The 20,344-nt window shown below is 51.0% G+C and overlaps 1 protein-coding gene across 2 annotated transcripts; it reads right to left on the bottom strand.

Moving 5' to 3' along the window:
- Positions 1 to 630: 630 nt before the first annotated feature.
- Positions 631 to 10,365, bottom strand: Cdkn1a (cyclin dependent kinase inhibitor 1A). Of its 2 annotated transcripts, none has more exons than XM_029470870.1 (3): positions 10,246 to 10,365; positions 2,516 to 2,956; positions 631 to 2,010 (listed from the first exon to the last, which is right to left on the bottom strand). In XM_029470870.1, exons 2-3 carry the CDS (start codon positions 2,943 to 2,945, stop codon positions 1,961 to 1,963), a joined length of 480 nt encoding a protein of 159 aa, XP_029326730.1. In that variant the 5' UTR covers positions 2,946 to 2,956; positions 10,246 to 10,365; the 3' UTR covers positions 631 to 1,960. The 2 variants fall into 2 exon arrangements, with proteins under 2 accessions (XP_029326730.1, XP_021004760.1); XM_021149101.2 differs by lacking the exon at positions 10,246 to 10,365 and adding an exon at positions 7,442 to 7,532.
- Positions 10,366 to 20,344: the final 9,979 nt, after the last annotated feature.

Genomic DNA, 20,344 nt, shown 5'->3' with positions numbered 1-20,344 from the left:
GGAGTTCTACAACACTCAGTGATGGAGTTCTACAACTCAGTGATGGAGTTCTACAACTCAGTGATGGAGTTCTACAACTCAGTGATGGAGTTCTACAACTCTCAGTGATGGAGTTCTACAACTCAGTGATGGACTTCTACAACTCAGTGATGGAGTTCTACAACTCTCAGTGATGGAGTTCTACAACTCAATGATGAAGTACTACAACTCAGTGATGAAGTTCTACAACTCAGTGATGGCGTTCTACAACACTCAGTGATGGAGTTCTACAACTCAGTGATGGAGTTCTACAACTCTCAGTGATGGAGTTCTACAACTCAGTGATGGCGTTCTTGCCTATCTTGCTCAAGGCTTTAGGTTCAAGTACCATCACTGGGAGAGTGGGGTGGGGAATTATTACACACGTGTATACTTTTAGACACACACAGACACACACCCCGGGTGGGTGCAAACAGCACAAGTAGCCAGTCCCAAACACACACACACAACACACACAGACACACACACACATACCATACCACATACACACACACACACCACACCACATACACACATACAACACACACAGATACACACCACATACATACATACACACACACACACCATTTGCTCTAATGACAAGACATTATAAATCATCGAGAAGTATTTATTGAGCACCAGCTTTGGGGTCGGGTGTGAGGACTCGGGACAATGCAGGGTGCTGTCCCTTCTCGTGAGACGCTTACAATCTGAGTGGAGACAGGGAGGGAGCCACAATACATGTTGTTGGGGTGCGGGCTAAGGGTAGACAGTCCAGACCAAGATGTTACAGAAACAGGGGTGTTTGGGGATGGAGTCAGACCCACTAAGTGCTTTGACACCCACGGTATTCAACACTGAGAAAGGATCAGCCATTGCTCAGTGTCCTGTGAGCTCCCTTAGCCCCCAAGACACCATCTTGGCCTGGCTCCTTGTACAACTGCTACTAAGAAATGGGAGAAGTCACTGAGAACCCCAACTGGGGTCCCCATCCCAGATAAGCCCACCCCCACCACCACATACCATAGAATGCTCTGGGAGGCCTGTCTCACCACCAAGGACCCACCCTGGACCCACCCTAGACCTACAATGCGGGGGTTGCCACTGGAGCTGCCTAAGGTAAGACCAGGGAATCCCACTTAAGTGTACCCTGCATACACATTCCCTTCCGGTCCACTGAGCTCTGGGGCAAGTGCCTAGAGATGCCTCCTGCAGACCTGTGGAAGGGGAAGTGGGGGGGGGAGCAGCAGATCACCAGATTAACCCTCCAAAATAGAGAGGCAGCTGGCAGAGACCCACAGGAGAGGTGGGCTCCCCAGGAGTGGCAAAGGGGATCCAGAGTGGGGACCATTCCTGTCTTCGCAGGTCTGAGCAATGTCAAGAGTCGGGATATTACAGTTGAGTCCTAACTGCCATCCCTGTTCTAGGCTGTGACTGCTTCACTGTCATCCTAGCTGGCCTTAGAGGTGACAAGGAGACCCCAAAGTCCTACTCATTTTTCCAAAGTGCTATTCAGGTCTGAGGATCACCCCCAGGTAAGAAGTGGCAAGGAATCAGGCAGGGAATGGGGGGAAGGGGCGGTTGGGTGAAACGGATGCAGATGGGATGATGTCAGTAGGACTGTTCCTCCAGTATAGAAACACAGAGCTTGGGTTGGGAGGGGCTTAAATAATAATAATCTACATAATAGAAATCCCCCACACTAAGGGGCCTACCGTCCTACTAATTTAGGTTTGTTTTGGTTTTTTTTTTGTTTTGTTTTGTTCTTTTTTTAAATAACTTTAAGTTTGGAGACTGGGAGAGGGCAGGCGGCGTATATACAGGAGACGTTTAAATTAAAACACAAATAATAATTAAGACACACAGAGTGAGGGCTAAGGCCGAAGATGGGGAAGAGGCCTCCTGACCCACAGCAGAAGAGGGCGGGGCTCCCATGGGCACTTCAGGGTTTTCTCTTGGAGAACACCAATCTGCGCTTGGAGTGATAGAAATCTGTGGAGAGAGAACAGATGTCAGGCCAGATGCCAAGGGGAAGGACATCATTCCCCAGAGTCTAAGGGACATGTGGCTCATCGTGGGGAAAAGCCACAGCCACAACACCTCCTGGTCAGAGGCACAGGGCTCTAGAGAGGGTAGATCCCCCAACACCCGGAGTTAGTTATAGAAAGTTGTTAGTTCTGGTGCTGGAAATCGAACTCAGGCCCTCAGCAAGAGTAAGTGCCCTCATCTGCTGAGCCATCTCTTCAGCCCAGCTCCCGTCTTAGAGCTCTACTGCCAATCATCACACTATCCTGGGCATTTTGGTCACTGCAGAGAAAAATGCCTGGATCATATGAACATCAACTGTTCCTCTGAGCCCCACGAGGTCCCACGCCTATGGAATGGCTTGGTGGTGGGGAAGGGCTGGAATGTTCTCTGTAAAGGCCATGCTCAAATGGTGGCCTCTCCTCTCCAGGCCTCTTGCAGGATCTTTCTCCTTCTCTGCTCCTGTCCTTACCTGTCAGGCTGGTCTGCCTCCGTTTTCGGCCCTGAGATGTTCCGGGCCCACCAGGGGAATCTTCAGGCCGCTCAGACACCAGAGTGCAAGACAGCGACAAGGCCACGTGGTCCTCCGGAGCTGGCCCCTGCAGCAGGGCAGAGGAAGTACTGGGCCTCTTGTCCCCTCCCAGGTCGTCATGGCCGCGGGACCCAGGGCTTAGGTAGACCTTGGGCAGCCCTAGGCTCCGAACGCGCTCCCAGACGAAGTTGCCCTCCAGCGGCGTCTCCGTGATGAAGTCAAAGTTCCACCTTTCTCGGGCCTCCTGGAGACAGCCCGCCATGAGCGCATCGCAATCGCGGCGCAACTGCTCACTGTCCACGGGACCGAAGAGACAACGGCACACTTTGCTCCTGTGCGGAACAGGTCGGACATCACCAGGATTGGACATGGTGCCTGTGGCTGAAACACAAGAAGGACCCGGGTCACTATGGAAACTACCCCATCAATCACAATCTTCAGGCTCCCTCTGGTCCTTGCAGGTGCTTTTCCACCACACCATGAGTCTAAGGTGGGTGTTGAGTTCAGCCAGCCCTGCACCCCAAGGTCATGGCTGATGTCCACAGAAGTAGGGGTCACCGTCCTGTTTACCCCAGGAATTCTATCAGCTAAAATCAATGTGCTAACGTGTTCTTCATGGGTGTGAACATCCCAAATACGTGTGAATTGCCAGGTCCAGTAGTCTCCCTACCCTGCTGTCTTGGTGATTAACTCCATCTGGCCAATCAAAAGTGCCCTGGACTTTGGGATATTACACATAAACTGTATAGCATTGGTGCTGCTATTTGGCGCCAGTTTTAAAAAGTGATTCCATGTCTCCGGCCTCAGTTTCTTAGCCAGTGTGGTTGTGGCAACATACTCGCGAGGCTGGCACGGTGGCTGGGAGAGAGGCGAGAATGCCGGAGCTAGACTGCCCAGATCAGAATCAAGGCTTTGCTGGGTGACCCCGAATAAGTACCCTAACATCTCTGGACTCCCTATTTGAGAATGAACTAAGTTAACATAGGCAACCCTGAGAAACAGAAGCCATGAGCGTGCCTCTCTGCCCCTAGTTCTGACAGAGCCTCCTCCCTGCCCCTCCCTCCCTCCCACTGTCACTGACAGGTACTCCAGGCTGGAGGCCTTTCCTAAGGGCGCTGGGAGGCAGTAGCCTGGGAGGAGGCAGTAGCCTGGGGGAGAGGAGAGTCTGAAGGGGTGGAGCAGGGTTAAGGCTCTTCCAGGCTGAGCCACATCCTGCCAGGCAGATCAGGTAATCTGGAGTCTAGACACCTCCCAGCCCCAGACGTGCCTATAGCCGGTGCCCAAGGAACCCGTTTTACAGGCACTGAAAAAAACAAAGTTAAAGGTGTTGGTTTACCTGGCTCCTCTCCAGGAAAGAGGGATACCTGAGTGGCCCATCCTGCCTGCTTTATCCTGACTCCAAGACTAGGGGATGCAGCTTCTAAGGAGGGCCTGGACTTTCTCAGGCATGGGTCCAACCTTCCAGTCTTTGAGCTTGCAAGGTGAGCCCCAGTGGCTTCCTGAGGCAAGACCCCCTGGGCTCTTACCACATATACTACCACACACATACACACACCCAGCTCCTTAAGACCTCAGGGTGAGTCGGGCGTGGTGGCGCACGCCTTTAATCCCAGCACCTGGGAGGCAGAGGCAGGCGGATTTCTGAGTTCGAGGCCAGCCTGGTCTACAGAGTGAGTTCCAGAACAGCCAGGGCTACACAGAGAAACCCTGTCTCAAAACAAACAAACAAACAAAAAAAGACCTCAGGGTGAGTTTGCCCACAGCTGGAAGAGAGAAGGGGGTACCCAGACTACAATTCAAGGTAGGAAGCCAGAAGAGATGAAGAGTCTGGGGCTCCGATGGTAAAGCCTGGGCCTCATGCTAAGCAAGGAGCTCTCTATAAAACTGGGTGTGGTGGCACACACCTGTAATCCTAGCGATCTGGAGGCAGAGGTAGGGAAAGAAGTTCAGGGTCTACCTTGGCTACTACATAGGGAACGTGGCCAGCATTGTGGCTTCCATAAATAAGTAAAACAGCCAATTCCCAAAACACAGCACTCGGGAGGCAGAGGCAAAATGTCTGTGAGTTGAAGGCCATCCTGGTGTGCATAAGTGAGAGCCTGGCTAAAAACCAACCAACCAAAACACAGGTGTAACAAGGATACCCACTGCCCGAAAAAGGATTCTCAAGGTGCAGACCTCAGAGGCCTCAAGGACCTCAGATGGCCTCTGCCTACAGGTAGAGCTTGGGGCCTATTAACATCCTTTAGTACAACTCACAGTCATCCTCCTGCCTCTACCTCTAGTGTGCTGGGATTGCAGTTGTGAGCCACCAAAAGCTATCGTTAATAGATGGCAATATCACATTCTTTTATGGCAGAGCTAATCCAGGTTCAGAATGTGTGCCCAAAGGCACAGGGCTCACAAGCGGGGGTTGAATTCAGACCCTTTTGGTCTAGTATTGATCATTCTCTCTTCTTCTCACCTTGAGGGGCATGACCAGAGGAGTCCATTAAAATAAGTTGGAAAAGCTTTTTTTGTAAATATAGATTGAGCTCCTTGCTATGGGGAGAGTCTTTAATCCCAGCACTCCACCAGAGGCACGTGATCCTTATGAGTTCCAGGCCACTGGGCCAGCCTGTCTATATAGTACTGGTAGCTGGGGCCATTTTGTAAGCTTGTCTCTCTCTCACACACACACAGAGACAGAGAGAGACAGCAACAGAGACAGAGAGAGAGATCTACATAGATATAGAAATATAGATTGGCTCATTTCCCCAGACAAACTAAGCCGAAAAACAAGTTTGGTGCCCTTCCCCAGATGGTAGCTCACAGGGGCCAGAGGAAGGAAGGCAAGACACCAATGGGCTAAGGCTGGATAGTCCCCAGTTTTTCATAGCTGAAGATAAGACCAGGAACCCAAGAGGGGCACGATCTCCACCTTGTCTCTCAAGGGCCACGCCTCCCTAATAGTCCGCTAGCACACCCTGCTAAAATCACTTGTATCTGGCCATCAGGCATATTTTAATTCCCTTTAAGCCGCGGTGGGGGTGGCAGGAGCCGGTGGTGCTACCCGCGCCTAGCCGGCTTTGCAGTCCTCACTGCGGCCGGTAGGGGGCACTGTACACTCAGGAAATGGCGCTCGGTAGGCGGTGCGTAGGCCGAGCAAGGAGTGGTGAGTCAGTTTCCTGCCCGGCGCTGCCCGCCCGCCAAAACTGCTTGGGCACCGGAGCTGCGCGTCACCCTGGGGTGGAGAGAGGAGAGGAAAGGAGGGGGACCCCGGGCCACAAAACACGTCACGATGAGCCCAGGCTTCCTAAATTCCCGCCTATGTTGGGAAACCAGACCGAGCGCGCGCACACACACACCACACGCACGTACACACACACACACACACACACACACACACACACACGCACGCACGCACGCACGGACACTCGAGAGCAAAGAAAGTGCTCTTAGCTCTGGCCCCCTCCACCTTGATCTCCACACCCAAAGCACGCGATGAGTCAGATCCCTGGAAAATAAAAATAGATGAGGGCGAGGACAACAAAATCTGACTGAGTGTCCTCTCTGAAACGCGACGTAGGGGACAGAGGAAGTTGCCAGCGCGCCCCCAAATGCCAAACCCAAGCCCAAAGTCTTTCCCGCACGACCAGGGTGCAAGTGTAGCCCTTGTCCCCGGAGGTTCCGAGTGGAATGGATGTGCCCTAGTGAGCGCACTCAGCCCGGTCACCTTCCTACACTGGGTGTGGACTGGGTCGAGGGCCCCAGCCCCGGGGCGTCTGATGTACGGCACCCCGTAAACCTCACTCCGCGAGGATACCGGCCGCTCTACAGTGCGGGCTCCTCTCGCGCCCCACGGCCACTGGTCCGGGTCGTGGTGGGCGCGGTGGGTGGGACCCTTTGCGCTTCCCGGGCTGGCAGGGTGGACAGGACCCGCCCAGACTCCCTGTCCCCGAGGGCGCGCCGCCGAGCGGGGACCGGACACCGCGTCCTGGACCTCCCCGTGTCCCGGGTTCCCTGGGAACATACTGTGCCCGCCAAATAGGTCACTGTGCCGCGCGGGGGAGGGGACGGGGCAGGAACGAGGCTGTGCCCGGGCAAGGAAAGGGGCTTCTGGGCTGCCACTGACCCATCCCCAGTTGTGGCGCGATTCTGATCTCAATCCAATGCCCGGGGTCTCCTTGTCACAATGAGTCACCTCCTCGCCTGTCCTCTAGGACGTGCCCAGGCACGATCCCGAGGGCGGAGGACACAGCTCGCGCTGACCTCAGAGCCCAGTGGGGTGGTGGCTACCGCGAAACAGGGCACTTGGTCCACAAGGACGGGGACCCAGCGGCACCCATGGGATCGGAGAACCGCTCTGCGCTAAGCTCTAGATAGACTCGCCGAAGCTTGTCACAACCGCTACCACGGACCCACCTCGGGACACCGTGAGCTTCATTCTCACGCTTTGGGCGAGCCGCACCTGGAATCCCTAGAAACACTGGCAACCAGAAGCGAGCTCCCGGTAGCCGATCCCCGCCAGCCATCGCTCGGACCGGGTCTCCAAGGACTGGAAGAGTGGCTGCCATCCGTGGTCCTGGAGTTCAGACTCTGTATGCCGAGTCCGCGACATACCCTGACCCTCGTCACACTCCAACAAACGAAGCCTTCAGCCACTACGGACGCTCAGACCCATACCCGTCATTCACCTGCCGCGGACACACCTGTGACTCTGCCGGGCACGCACAAATACACATATACACACACAGGTGATCCACCCATCACCACACACACATACACACACACACATGCGCGCGGTCGCGTGCTTCTGGGGACACCCCCTGGGCTCAGCGCATTGCTGCGGGGAAGAACTATTGTTCCCTGCCACGAAGCTCTCACCTCTGAATGTCTGGATATCGCTGTGGATCTGCGCCTGACTCCAATTCCCCTAGACTGACACCGCGGCGGCTCACACCTCTCGGCTGCTGCAATTGGCGTCGAGCTGCCTTCTTATATAGGCCCAGGCCCCGCCCCCTCAGAGGCAGGACCAACCCACTCCTTCACGGATCCCCAGGACTCGCTGGCCCGCCCTCCCCTCTGGGAATCTAAGCCCGCGCCAGACAGCTAGAACCGGCGCGCGTTAAGAGGGCGCGCCCTCCCCTCCCCCCCACCTGGGCTATTCGCTTGTCACGCAGCGCACCAGCAGAACCACATACATCTATGAAAAACAGTACAGTTAGAGCTGAGTGTATATGGGTCTGTCCCTGATCAACTCGGGGAAGGATTAACTCTTCCAGATCACTGATATTAGTAAATAAAATCCTGGGTTTCGGGAGGTGGGTCTGTTGGTACAGTGTTTGCCTAACTTGCTGGAAGTGAAGCCCTGGGTTGGATCTCCAGGGCCCCATAAACTGGGCATGCGGGGTCACGTCTGTAATAACAGCGCCCAGTGGGGGGTGGGGGGGTGGGGAGGGGGAAATAGGAGTTCAAGGTCGTTTTGACAGCTACCTATTCCGATGGAGACCAACTTGAAATATGTGACACTGTTTCAAATATAAATAAATTGATCATTTGAGTATGATAGCAAAAGCCTGGAATCCTATACTTGGGAGATTGAGGCAGGAGGGGCGTTACAGGTTCAAGACCAGCCTGGGCTATCCATTGAGACCCTCTCAAAAACAAAACAAGCCCATAAGTAATAAAAAATAGTTAAAAATCCCAAGAAGTCCCACTATGTCTGGAGATTTTTCCCCCTCCTCCCAGAAGCTCCTCGGGCATCGGGTCCAGAGCGCGATCTTTTCCTCCCTGTCTCACAGATGAGGAAAGCAGTCCCACAGAAGGAAAGGATGCTGTCAACCGCCTCAGAAATCAGGGAGATTGAGTCCCATTCTCAGACTGCGGACTACCAGGAAAAACAGCCGCCGGGCTCCTTCCCTCCCCTCTCCCCTCTGCAGAAGCCAGCATGTGGACATTTCTCACACCATAATACATCCTGCAAGTGAGAGCCTCAAGACCTGACTCGGACCACACAGTCAAGAAATGGCTACCCGCTGGCCTCTGGCAAGCTGCCCAGAGTACTCTGCTTGCAGATTTCTTTCTCTGGGTCCAAAATGAAGGAAATGTCTAATACTCCCCCTCCCAAGATCCAGACAGTCCACTAAAATGACATTGATAAAGGACAATTCTAGAAACATCTACGGATGTTCCTGACAGACATAGCAGTAAGACGTCCTCCATTCCCACCTTCCTCCATGTCTCTAGTCAGTTTTATTTCCTTCTGTTTTGGGTCTTTTGAGAGGAGGCCTCGCTATGTAGCCCAGGATGGCCCTCACATTCAAGGCAATCTTCCTACCTTAACTTCCTTCCTTAGAGTTAAGACTACAGGTCTGAGCCATCACACCCAGCAGAAGGGGGTTTTCTTCAGTCTTGTTACACGATCCAGCCTGGTCACATGGGCTACATAGCAAGACCACCATCTCAGCTAAGCATAGTGGTACATGCCTGAAATCACGGTACTTGGGAGGCAGGGGGGATTTGGAGCTCAAGGCTAGCCTGAGCTATCTGGGGTCACCATCCATCCAAAAGGGATGTAGCTCCGTTAGTATAGCACTTGCCTAACATGTATGAAGCCAGGAGTTGGATCCCCGGTAAGGCAACATCTGGATGATCGTGGCATACATCTGTAATCCCGGCACTCAGGAGACCAATAATTCATCAAGGCCAACCTCAGCTTCCTTGCAAGTCTGAGGCTGGCCTAGGTTCATGACACCCTGCCTCAAAAACAAAAACAAACCCCCCCTCTCTCTCTCTCTCTCTCTCTCTCAAAACAAACACAAACAAAAATGTTAAATAAAGCAGAGACTGGAGTCTTAGTTTGAACAGATATCTTTAGTTAAAAGACCAGAATCCTGCTTTGGAGAAGCTGTAAGTTCTGATATCTGCTCTCCGATGTCTAGAGATCGCTGCCCAGACATGCCCAGTCTTCCTCCGCGGATTTAGCTGACCTAGACAGGCCTCCGCTTCTGTGATGGGGGATGGAAGTCTGGAAAGGGCTTGGCCACCTTCCCAACCCCCCTCAAAAGCCTCATTCTGTTCAGAAACACAGTTGAAGGACCCCTTCAGACCCCCCAAACCAGGACAGGCATAATGGCCACTCCCACAATGCTCCAGCTCCTGAACGGTCCAGACCCTGCATCCTTGCCGTCGTCCATCCGGGGGCTGGGCTGTCAGCGGCCAGCACAGGATGTCCAAACTGCCCAACTCCCCTTGGCCTCCAGGCTTCTCAGATAGAAGTGACATTGTCTGTCTGTTTACTTTGGGAGAAAACAGCTTGAATAAAGGCTTATACTGAACTGCTGAGTGCCGTGACCTCCTGTGCCTTTATCCTGCTGGCGTTGGAGAGATTTATTTTAAACAACTTCTGGCTTCCCAGAGCACCACAAAAGTACTCAACAAATATTTATTAAGTCTGGGACTACTCAGTCTTTCTAACAAACAGTCTTGGCCTTGCACTTGAATGTATAGTCAGGCACACCATTGCACGTGAATGTATACTCAGAAACATGGTTGGAGGAGCCCTCCAGACCCCAAAATGACAAAGGGGGAAAGTTCTACATACAGTACCTGACACATACACACCCCAGGCACACACACACAGATGCACAAAAGCATCCTTCACCCGATACATGTCACAAGATACATACCACCTTTTATTCTGCTGGCAAAGTGGGACGTCTTTAGTCATCTGGGGTCTCTGTCTCCATTCATGCTCCTCCTCACCCCACAGCTGGTGGTTGGGTATCATCAGGTCTCCAACACCCTGCACTGAAGCAGCCCCACCTCTTCAATTCCAGGGCTGAACATGTCAAGACATGTTCCTGAAGGCCAGAAAGCTAGTCCCCACCCAGGACTGAGCAGACCCAGGCCTGCTGAGCTCCGATTTTGCTGCTGGTCTCCGAGAGGCAACAGCCAGGGATGGGAGGACAGATGCAGCCTTGCAAGGTATCCTCTGGGGCTGATAGAAAGGAAAACCAAGGGACCAAGGGAGATATAAGGAAGACTCCATGTTAGCTGTTGCTGCTACCCAGGAAGGGAGAGGAAGTGTGGGCGCCAAAATCACCACTTCCCAGAAAAGGACAGGGGAGTCCCAAACAGGGACTGTCAGATTTCAGAAGAAGTCACCTCCACACAAACTCCCAAGAAATTTGACCACAAAACAAAGAGAGAATAGAAAATGGTCTAAGCACGAGGGTCAGGCTAGAGCTTTTCATATCCCTGAGAAATCAGAACTGACATTTCTAAAACTTCTCCAGTCTCGGCTCCATCATTAGAAATGTATTCCTTTGAGGCTCAGCTGGTAAAGTAGTTTGCTTTGCAAGTATAGAACCCAAGTTGAAATCCCATCACCCACAGGAAAGAGCCAGGCTTGGCTGCATGCTCTTGTAATACACACACACACACACACACACACACACACCACACTCACATACACACCACACACACATACATATATACAGACTCACACAAACATGCACACACATTCACACATGCATGCACACACACCACACACATAGCCCCCCACACACACATATAGACTCACACACTCACACAAACATACATACACATACACACACACACACACACACACACACACGCACAGGCACACATGAGGCACTGGAAGCAGGAGACTAGAAGGGACTTCCTGGCCAGTGCACCTAGCCTGGTCAGTGAGCTCCAGGCTCTAGCAGACCCTCAAAAACACAAGGTGGTAGCCAGACCAGCTGAGGAGATAGTTCAGTGAATGCCACATTTAGGGTTTCTGTTGCTGTGAGAAAACAGTGACCAAAAGTATCTTGGAAAGGGAAGGGTTAATTTCACCTTCCACTTTCAGGTCACAAACCAGCACTGAGGAAAGCCAGGGCAGGAACCTGGAAGGCAGGGACTTTAGAGGAACATTGATTACTGGCTTGCTTTTCATGGGTCCCTCAGCTCCTTTTTTTCTTATAGGACTCTGGTTCACTTGCCTCGGGGTGATAGTGAGCCAGGTCCTAACCATTAACCAAGGGAAGGTCCCACAGACAGACGTGCCTTCAGGCCAAGCCCATGGTAGCCATTCCTCAACTGAGGCTCCCTTGTCCCAGGTGGCTCAAGTTTGGGTTGGCAGGAAAATAAAACAAAATAGCCATGTGTGGTGGCACAAGCCTTTAATCCCAGCACTTGGGAGGCAGAGGCAGGCAGATTTCTGAGTTCGAGGCCAGCCTGGTCTACAAAGTGAGTTCCAGGACAGCCAGAGCTACACAGAGAAACCCTGTCTCCAAAAACCAAAAAATAAAAAAATAAAACAAAAAAACATCACGAGGTTACTTTTCCATTGTCTATCCCAAATAAATTCTGGGACACTCTGCTCCAAACACAGGGTCTCTCAGGGGTCCAGGCTGACAGCAGCTCTACCATAGTGTAGTGACACCATCGGTCTGTGAATCCTTGCTTTTGCCCTAACTGTAGAGAAGGCTGGTATCATGGGTTGGAGCCAATCATGTAACCTTGTCTAACCTCCACTGAGAGGGAGCAGGGAGCTGTAAGTGAGCCCTGGAGAAGGGGAAGGCCATTGCTGTCTAGGTCGTGTGTGATTCAGTGATCGATTGATTCATTGAAGATTGATTGATTGATTTTTGGGTTTTTTTTCAACACGTTTTCTCTGGCTGTCTTAGAACTCACTCTGTAGACCAGGCTGGCCTTGAATTCAGAGAGATTCTCCTGCCTCTGCCTCCTGAGTGCTGGGATTAAAGGCGTGTACTAGCACTGCCCAGCCAATGATTGCTTTAAATAGTTTTACGTAAGATCCAAGAGTTCAGTGTAGAACAGGAAAGACAGACAGGTATAGTCTACTTTCCATTCTGGACAGTAAAAGGTTCTGGTATTGTTTCTGTAAACAAACAAAGGAAACAATGGATGTGTGAATAAGTAAGCAAGAGTGTACAGGGCCTTGAGCAGCCCATAAACATCCATGAACTTCAGACCTCAAAGGTACAAAGATGAGTACACATGGATTTCTCCCTCAGGGCTTGCTTTCAGGGTACCACAGCAGGACAGTGGCTCCCAGCCACAGGCTTGCTTTCTAGGAAATGAAGGAGGCCTTACCTCAGAAGGGCTTGCAGGGTGGTTTGAGAAAAAAATGGGCCCCAGTGGCTTATATGCTTGAATATTTGGTCTCCACTTGGGGGAACTGTTTGGGAAGGATTAGGGGGGTTGGCCTTGTGGGAGGAGGTGTGTCACTGTGTGCCAGCTTTGAGGTTTCAGAAGCTCACACTGGTCCCCGTTTGCTCTCTCTCTGTCTCAAGGTTGTGACTTGCATAGGTGAGCTCTCAGCTACTTCTCCATGGCCTTGTCTGCTGCTTTGATGCCACAGTTCCCACCATGATGGTCATGCACTCTAGCCTTCTGAAACTGTAAGTCCCAGTAAACTTTTCTTCTATAAGTAGCCTTGGACATGGTGTCTTACTGCAGCGACAGAAAAGTAACAAAGGCAAGCATGCAGGGTGGGTAGTGAAGGGTCTTGTAGGAGTATAACAGGCAGGGAGCAGATTAGAGGAGGAGAGAGTTGGTCAGGAAGCATGGGTTCAGGAAGAGGATATGACTTGTGGACAGGTAGATGATGTATATATGTGTGTATATATATTATATAATATATATATATGTGTGTGTGTATAGATATGTATATATGTATGTATATATGAGTATGTGTATGTATGTGTGTATATATGTGTATATGCATGTGTACATGTAATATGTGTATATATGTGTGTATAGATATGTATATATATGTGTATATGCATGTGTACATGTAATATGTGTATATATGTGTGTATATGTATGTGTATATATGTGTATATGCATGTGTACATGTAATATGTGTATATATGTGTGTATATGTATGTGTATATTTGTGTATATGTATGTATGATGTGTCTATGTATGTACTTGTGTGTGTATGTGTGTATGTGTGTATGTATATATGCATGTGTATATGTGTGTATGGATGTATGTGTGTATTATGTATGTGCATATGTGTGTATGGGTGTATATGTGTGTGTGCATGTGTATGTATGTGTGTATATGTATGTATGTGTGTATGTATGTAAGCATGTATATGTATGTATGCATATGTGTACGTATGCATGTGTGTATGTATACATGTGTGTATGTATGTGTATATATGTATGTATATATACATGTATGTGTGTATATATCTATGCATGTGTATATGTTAATATGTATATATACATGCATGTATGTGTGTGTGTGTGTGTGTGTGTGTGTATGCATGACTGGTCAGATGGCAAGGCATGTCATGACTTTCACTCCTCACTCACCTCTGTTAGTGCCTAAAGGGTTATGACAGGCTTCCCACAGCTCTGCTTCTGGTGCCCTGCAGAGGCTGCCAGTATGGAGCAGAGGTTGACAGTATGGAGCAGAGGCTGCCAGTATGCATAGCTGATTCCCCCTTCAGGACTTACCTCAGAAAGGAAGGCTTTCAGCCTCCGGCCTGTCTGCATTGAAAGTACACCAGATGGCTGATGTGATGGAAAAGCCCAGACTGCTGAACCGGCTCCAGGCAGGACCAGCTGAGCCACTCTCAGGCCTCTCTGGTCTCCATCAGACCCCATTTCCTCTTCCTGCCTAACCTGACTCCCTTTATACCCTGACAGGTGTGCACACTGCAAATTCTCGGGGAGTTTAAGTGACTAGTGAATTCCAAGGGATCCTTTCCCTGGGAGTATCTATACTCCAGTAATGATAATAATGTTTATAGAGAGATTTCTCTGTACCTGCTTGGCCCTTTACCTGTGTGACCTTACTTAATGAAGACTAAAATTTATGCCAAAGGAACCAACCTTTTTTCTTTTTTTCTTGTGTGTGTGTGTGTGTATATGTGTGTGTCTGTACATGTGTGTAGGTGCAAGTATCCATGTATATGTGTGTGGGAGTGTATCTGTGTCATACCAGAGACCAACCTTGTGTGTCATTAACCTTGCAAGTCATTCCTCAGGGGCTGTCCTGCCTAGTGTTTCTTGTTTGTTTAAGACAGGGTTTCCCTATGTAGCCCTGGCTGTCCTAGAACTTGCTCTGTAGACCAGGTTGGCCTCAGACTCACAGGAATCCACTTGTCTCTGCCTCTGGAGTGCTGCCTCCAACAGTACTGTCCCACCATGCCCAGCTTCAGCTCGGGTTTCTTTCTTTCTCGCTTCTTTTTTAAATATTTATTTATTTATTTTGTAAGTATCTTCTGTCTTCAGACACTCCAGAAGCAGGAATCAGATCTTGTTATGGGTGGTTGTGAGCCACCATGTGGTTGCTGAGATTTGAACTCAGGACCTTCGGAAGAGCAGTTGGCACTCCTAAATGCTAAGTCATCACTCCAGCCCATCAGCTTGTGTTTCTTTTTGTTTTTTTCTTTTCTTTTTTTTTTTTGGTTTTTCGAGACAGGGTTTCTCTGTATAGCCCTGGCTGTCCTGGAATTCACTTTGTAGACCAGGCTGACCTCGAACTCAGAAATCCGCCTGCCTCTGCCTCCCAAGTGCTGGGATTAAAGGCGTGCGCCACCACCGCCCGGCTTCAGCTTGTGTTTCTTAACAAATATTTTTATTTCATTTAATTTCTTTATGTATTCTGTGGCATGCATGTGGATTGGGGGGTTAAAAGTGGGGTCCAGTCTGCTCAGAGTTTGGGCCTCTCGGTGAGGTGGGACATGGGAAGTTTGGACTGTATTTACCCCACACCAGCGCCAGGCGGGTGTTGGGCTATGGGAAGCCATGGGACCCTGCTCCAGGGGTGGGGAGCACAGTCTGAGGTCCTGAGCTGGCTCTGGGGTCCCCGGACCTGCATGGAGGCTGGGGACATCAGGTTCTCAGACTCTTGGGCACCCAGGCGCCCCTGGGAGCTAGCCCAGGGCCTAAGGGAAAAAGAGGAGAGTGTTCCGGCTGGTCCCACAGGAAGGAGAGTCCTTGGCTTGCTCCCCATGGCAAATCCCGATGAAAAGAGACAGTCCATGGCTTTAAGGCTTTTCTTGTTGTGGCAGAGAGTTGTGCTGAGTAAAACTGTACCCCGCTTTCTCAGGGCGGGCGTGAGGTTAAATGCCTTTTGCAGGGAGGAGGGTCTGGAAAGGGGAGTTTATTGCCTAAGCCCTTCAGACCTATAGGTACCTCATTAAAATGGAGATCAGTCTTGAGGCTATGTGACCTGTGGTCACAGCCCCTATCAATGAGGGGCTTGGGGTGTTGCCCTTACGTCACTGATGGCCACAGACCAATGGAGAGCTATGGCCTTGTGTCAGGAACCTAGTGTCCAGGAGCGTGGCAAAATGCCTACTGTTCTTTACAGGGTCATCCACTGAGGGGTCACCAGGGTTTGAAACCTAGCTCAATCAGAAACCAGGCTGCCTTTCATGGTCCCACAGTGGATATCAGAGGAACTAGTCATCTTCTACCAGGTGGGTCCTGGGGCTTGAACTCAGGTCGTCGGATGGCACTGTGCTAGACGGGTCCTGCCTCTGCTTCCTGAGTGCTGATATTAAAAGTGAGTGCCAGCCGGGCGGTGGTGGCGCACGCCTTTAATCCCAGCACTTCGGAGGCAGAGGCAGGTGGATTTCTGAGTTCGAGGCCAGCCTGGTCTACAAAGTGAGTTCCAGGACAGCCAGNAGTTCGAGGCCAGCCTGGTCTACAAAGTGAGTTCCAGGACAGCCAGGGCTACACAGAGAAACCCTGTCTCGAAAGAACAAAAAAAAAAAAAAAGAAAGAAAGAAAAACAACAAAAGTGAGTGCCGTTACACCCGGTCCTCAGGTCCTTGCTGTGTGTTTTCTTTTGTTTCCTTGTCTGTTGTTGTGTGAGGATCAAACCCAGGACACCGGGCTTTAATGTGGTTTGTTAGGTAGAAACACATCATTTAAATGGAGCTCAATCATTTTTGTTTCTAAAATATCTAATTATAGACTGAAGATGTGGCTCAGTCAACAGAGAGTTTGTCTAGCACATACAAAATCCTGGGACCCAGGCCAACATTGTATAAGCTGGGTGTGGTGGTACACACCTGTCATGCCAGCACCAGGAGGTAGAGGCAGGCGGTTCAGAAGTTCAAGGTCTTGGGGCTAGAGAGATGGCTTATAACAACTAAGAGTGTACAGTGCTCTTGCAGAGGACCGGAATTCAGTCCCCAGTATCTTTCTGTGTTGAGCAGTTCACAATCAACTGGAACTCAAGATCCAGGGGATCTGACGCCCTCTTCTGGACTCCTAAGGCACTTGCACTCACATGCATATACACATATTATAAACTAAACCTTAAAAAAAGAAAAGAAAGTTAGAATCATCTGCAGTTAGATACTGACTTGGAAGCTATCCCGAGCTATATGAGACCCTGTTTCAACAAAACAGCCCTCAAGATACCCTCCCTGATGACCAGCTTTCCAGATGATCCCCAAGGATCTGAGAACTTGGCATTCTCTACTATTTTTCTTCCCTAACAAACTCTTTTAAAGCCCTTCCCAAGACAAGCCCCGGCATACACCATCAAAGTGCTAAGGATTTAGGGCTTAGAACCTCTGATTGCACAGTGGGGCTTTGGCCTCAGAAGTTCAGAACCACCCCTCCCCCTCCTGCCCTGGACAAGTGCTGCAGTGGTGTGGCAAGAATCAAGACCCCAGAAGCTGCTGGCTTTGGCTGGGTGACTCAGGCAGGGGTCAGGGTGAATCCCTGTCCCTGATGTGGCTCCACCCATTCCTGTGGCTCCACCCCCTCCTTCTTTTCCTATTAGAGGCTCATCCTTGTCTTTGCCCTAAGGTGGCTCTGCGTTCCTCTGGGGTTATATTGGCACCAGGGTCACTCTAAGTCCCAGTGATGGTGGCCCCACTATGGCTGCCGAGTCAGGAGGGATGCGACGACTAAACCACTAAACCATCCTCTGTGGCTTCTTAGCGTTCTGAACCTGTGAGAGGACCAAATGCCAGGTCTCCTCCCGGACACATCCTAGTGGCTGAGAAAGAAGCTGGTGAAGAGCGAATGAGGCAGGCATGGTGCTAATCACTGACACAAACAACGATGACATGTGCTGAGCTCGTGCTTGGCAGCCTATGTTTGTAATCCAAGGCAGGAAGATCATGGGTTGGAGGCCAGCCTACACTATATAATAAAATCCTGTCTAAAATGAAGAGCCAGGTGTGGCAGCGCATGCCTATGACCCTGGCTCTTGGGCAGCAGAGGCAGAAGGATTATCACCAGTTGGAGGGCAGCCTGGTCTATGAAAGACCAACTGAAACTAAAATAGAACCAAGCCAGTCACTTTACTAAGATAATACTTTGAGCTGGGCAGTGGTGGTGCACGCCTTTAATCCCAGCACTTGGGAGGCAGAGGCAGGAGGATCTTTGAGTTCAAGACCAGCTTGGTCTACAGAGTTAGTTCCAGGACAGCCAGGGCTACACAGAGAACGAAAAACCAAAGAGAAAAAAAAAAAAAAGATAATACTTTGAACCAGGCAGTGGTGGCACCTGCCTTTGGTCCCAGAACTTGGGAGGCAGAGGTAGGAGGGTTTCTGAGTTCAAGGCCAGTCTGGTCTACAGGGTGAGTTCCAGGACAGCCAGGGCTACTCAGAGAAACCCTGTTTTGAAGCACCAACAAAAATAAATAAGTAAATAAATAAAAACACTTTGAGGGGAAGGGAAATTATTTCCCACACTCCTGAATCCAGGGAAGGTGTTCTAGGTGGCAGGGGACCCCGAGTGGTGATTCAGGGGTCTAGGCACTTTCCATCCTCCAGCTTCCTCATCCATGGGGGTCTGGAGCTCTCTTCCCTGAGCTGGGGAGGGAAGGGTCTAAAGAGCATGTGTGTGCTTTGTCACAGGGCTCAGGAGGATTAAAATCGCCTCCCCCATACCAGTCTACAGGTGAGAACTCAATCGATGCCAGCCCCCCTCCCCGCTCCATGGCTACACAGATCTTTATAGTCCCTGGCTGGGGACCCCCGATTAGTGGTGACCTTCCCTAACAACAAATGACTTGCTTCTTGAAAAGAGTCTGAAGGAAGTCTCGCAACTCCATCACACAGGCAGACTTGATGTCTTGCCGCCCAGCTGCCTAGGTTTTTTTCTGCTGAGTCACCAGACAGGATGAGAGAACCCTGCAGAGGTGCCTATGAAATGGGTTCTTTCATGTGTGGGATCTTCCAGCTCCACAAGAAACGAAACCATAAGGTCCCCACAAAGACAAAAAGACAGTGTGCGCCGTGTCTCCTCACACAGCAGGGACCCACTTCCTCCTTCTGGTACACAGCTTTAAAAAGAAAAAAGGGGAGAGGAAAAAAAAAAAAAAAAGCTTAACATCAAAGCCGAAGGATTCACTGGACCCACGCGCAGGAAAATCCCTCATTCGGCAAATCCTTCTGGAATCCCCTGAGGGCCTAGGAGAAGGATCGCTAAGCAGCCCCTGGCATTTCTTACAGGGGGCGGCGGGCGCATTATCCGCAGTCTAGATCTGGAAGAGCTGGGGCTCGCTCTCTGACCTCAAGAAAGGCCCAGTGTTTCTCTGAATTTTGACAGGCTTGAAATGGCCCCATCTGCCGTTCCCCCTTCTATCCCAGGGTTTCTGAACAGAAGGGAGAGCGGTGTAAAGGGGCCTCTGGGAAAATGATCAGACTGTCGGGTCCAGTGGTGTAGATCTACCACGCCAGCCACCTGGGAGTCTGAGGCAGGAGGATGGGAGGTTCGACGCCTAGATAGTGATTCTGGAGAACTAAGGGAGAGCTTGCGTCTAAGTAAAGCGTGAACTCAAAGATTGGGCGGGGGCGGGGGGGGGGCGCGGGGGCGCAGCTCAGTGGGGGAGCACTTGCCTAGCATGTGCGTGGTCTCAGATTCAATGCTCGTGTACAAAGCAAAGGAAAAAGGAACACAGGGAACAAAACAAAGCCGTCAGGGATTAGAGATACAGCTGCTGTGCCTTGGCTTGATCCCACCCACGTTCCATACACTGGGTGCTGAGGAGGCATAGGCCTGTGATCCACGCGCTCGGGACGGGAAACCAGAAAGATGAGGGGTTCAAGGTCATCTTTGACTCTGTAGGTGTGCTCGGCCAGCCTGGGCTATGGAGACCTTATCTTCAAAACAAACAGGGGCCAGATGGCTTAGAAGGTAAGGGTCCCTGCCACCTGTCAGGGCCAAACTCCAGCTCCCTGGACTCTGGCTGCTAGGCAAAAACCAGCATTCCTCAGTCACCTGTGAAGCCAGTTTCCCATTTCAAAGGAGCCATTTCCCTTATCGCTGGCAGAAGTGACAAATGGCTATCAGTGATGCCTGTTAGCATACCAAAGGCCCATGCTGGTCTCCAGGCTCCGTATCACAGGTACGGGTTACAGGGAGCTTCTCACCTCCTCCCCTAAACTCCCTCCCCTCAGCTACTCCTTCGTCCTATAACCATTTCAGCCTTGCTCCCTCTTGGCCCCGCCCTTTTTCTGTCTTCCTCCTCCCCCTTCTCGCTCTCCATCTATGCCCTGCCCCCTTCTGCTTCTCTGGCCAGGTCTAGTCGGCTAGCCATCCTCTCTCCCTCTCCTCCCTCTCCCACTTCTTCTCCCCCTCCCTCTCCCCTTCCCTCTCCCTCTCCTTTTCCCTCCCTCCCTCTGCTCTGGACTCTTCGAGATGCCTTTGGCTGCTCTCTCCCTCATATCTACAATTAAAAAAAAAAAAAATCTCAGGCTGGAGAGACAGTTCAGTGGTTAAGAGCACTGACTGCTCTTCCAGGGGTCCTGAGTTCAATTCCCAG

This window comes from Mus caroli, chromosome 17 (genome assembly GCF_900094665.2).
Source record: "Mus caroli chromosome 17, CAROLI_EIJ_v1.1, whole genome shotgun sequence".
NCBI classification, from domain to species: Eukaryota; Metazoa; Chordata; class Mammalia; order Rodentia; family Muridae; genus Mus; species Mus caroli.
The sequence above is the reverse complement of the archived record's forward strand: the minus strand, read 5'-3'. Positions and strand labels throughout refer to the sequence as shown.

Bases quoted from the DNA above. Each gene is read 5' to 3' on its own strand.
- Cdkn1a (XM_029470870.1), bottom strand. From the start codon at position 2,945: ATGTCCAATCCTGGTGATGTCCGACCTGTTCCGCACAGGAGCAAAGTG. The intron at 2,011-2,515 runs GTAAGGACAGGA...CTCTCTCCACAG, and splicing joins GAGGCAGACCAGCCTGACAG to ATTTCTATCACTCCAAGCGC.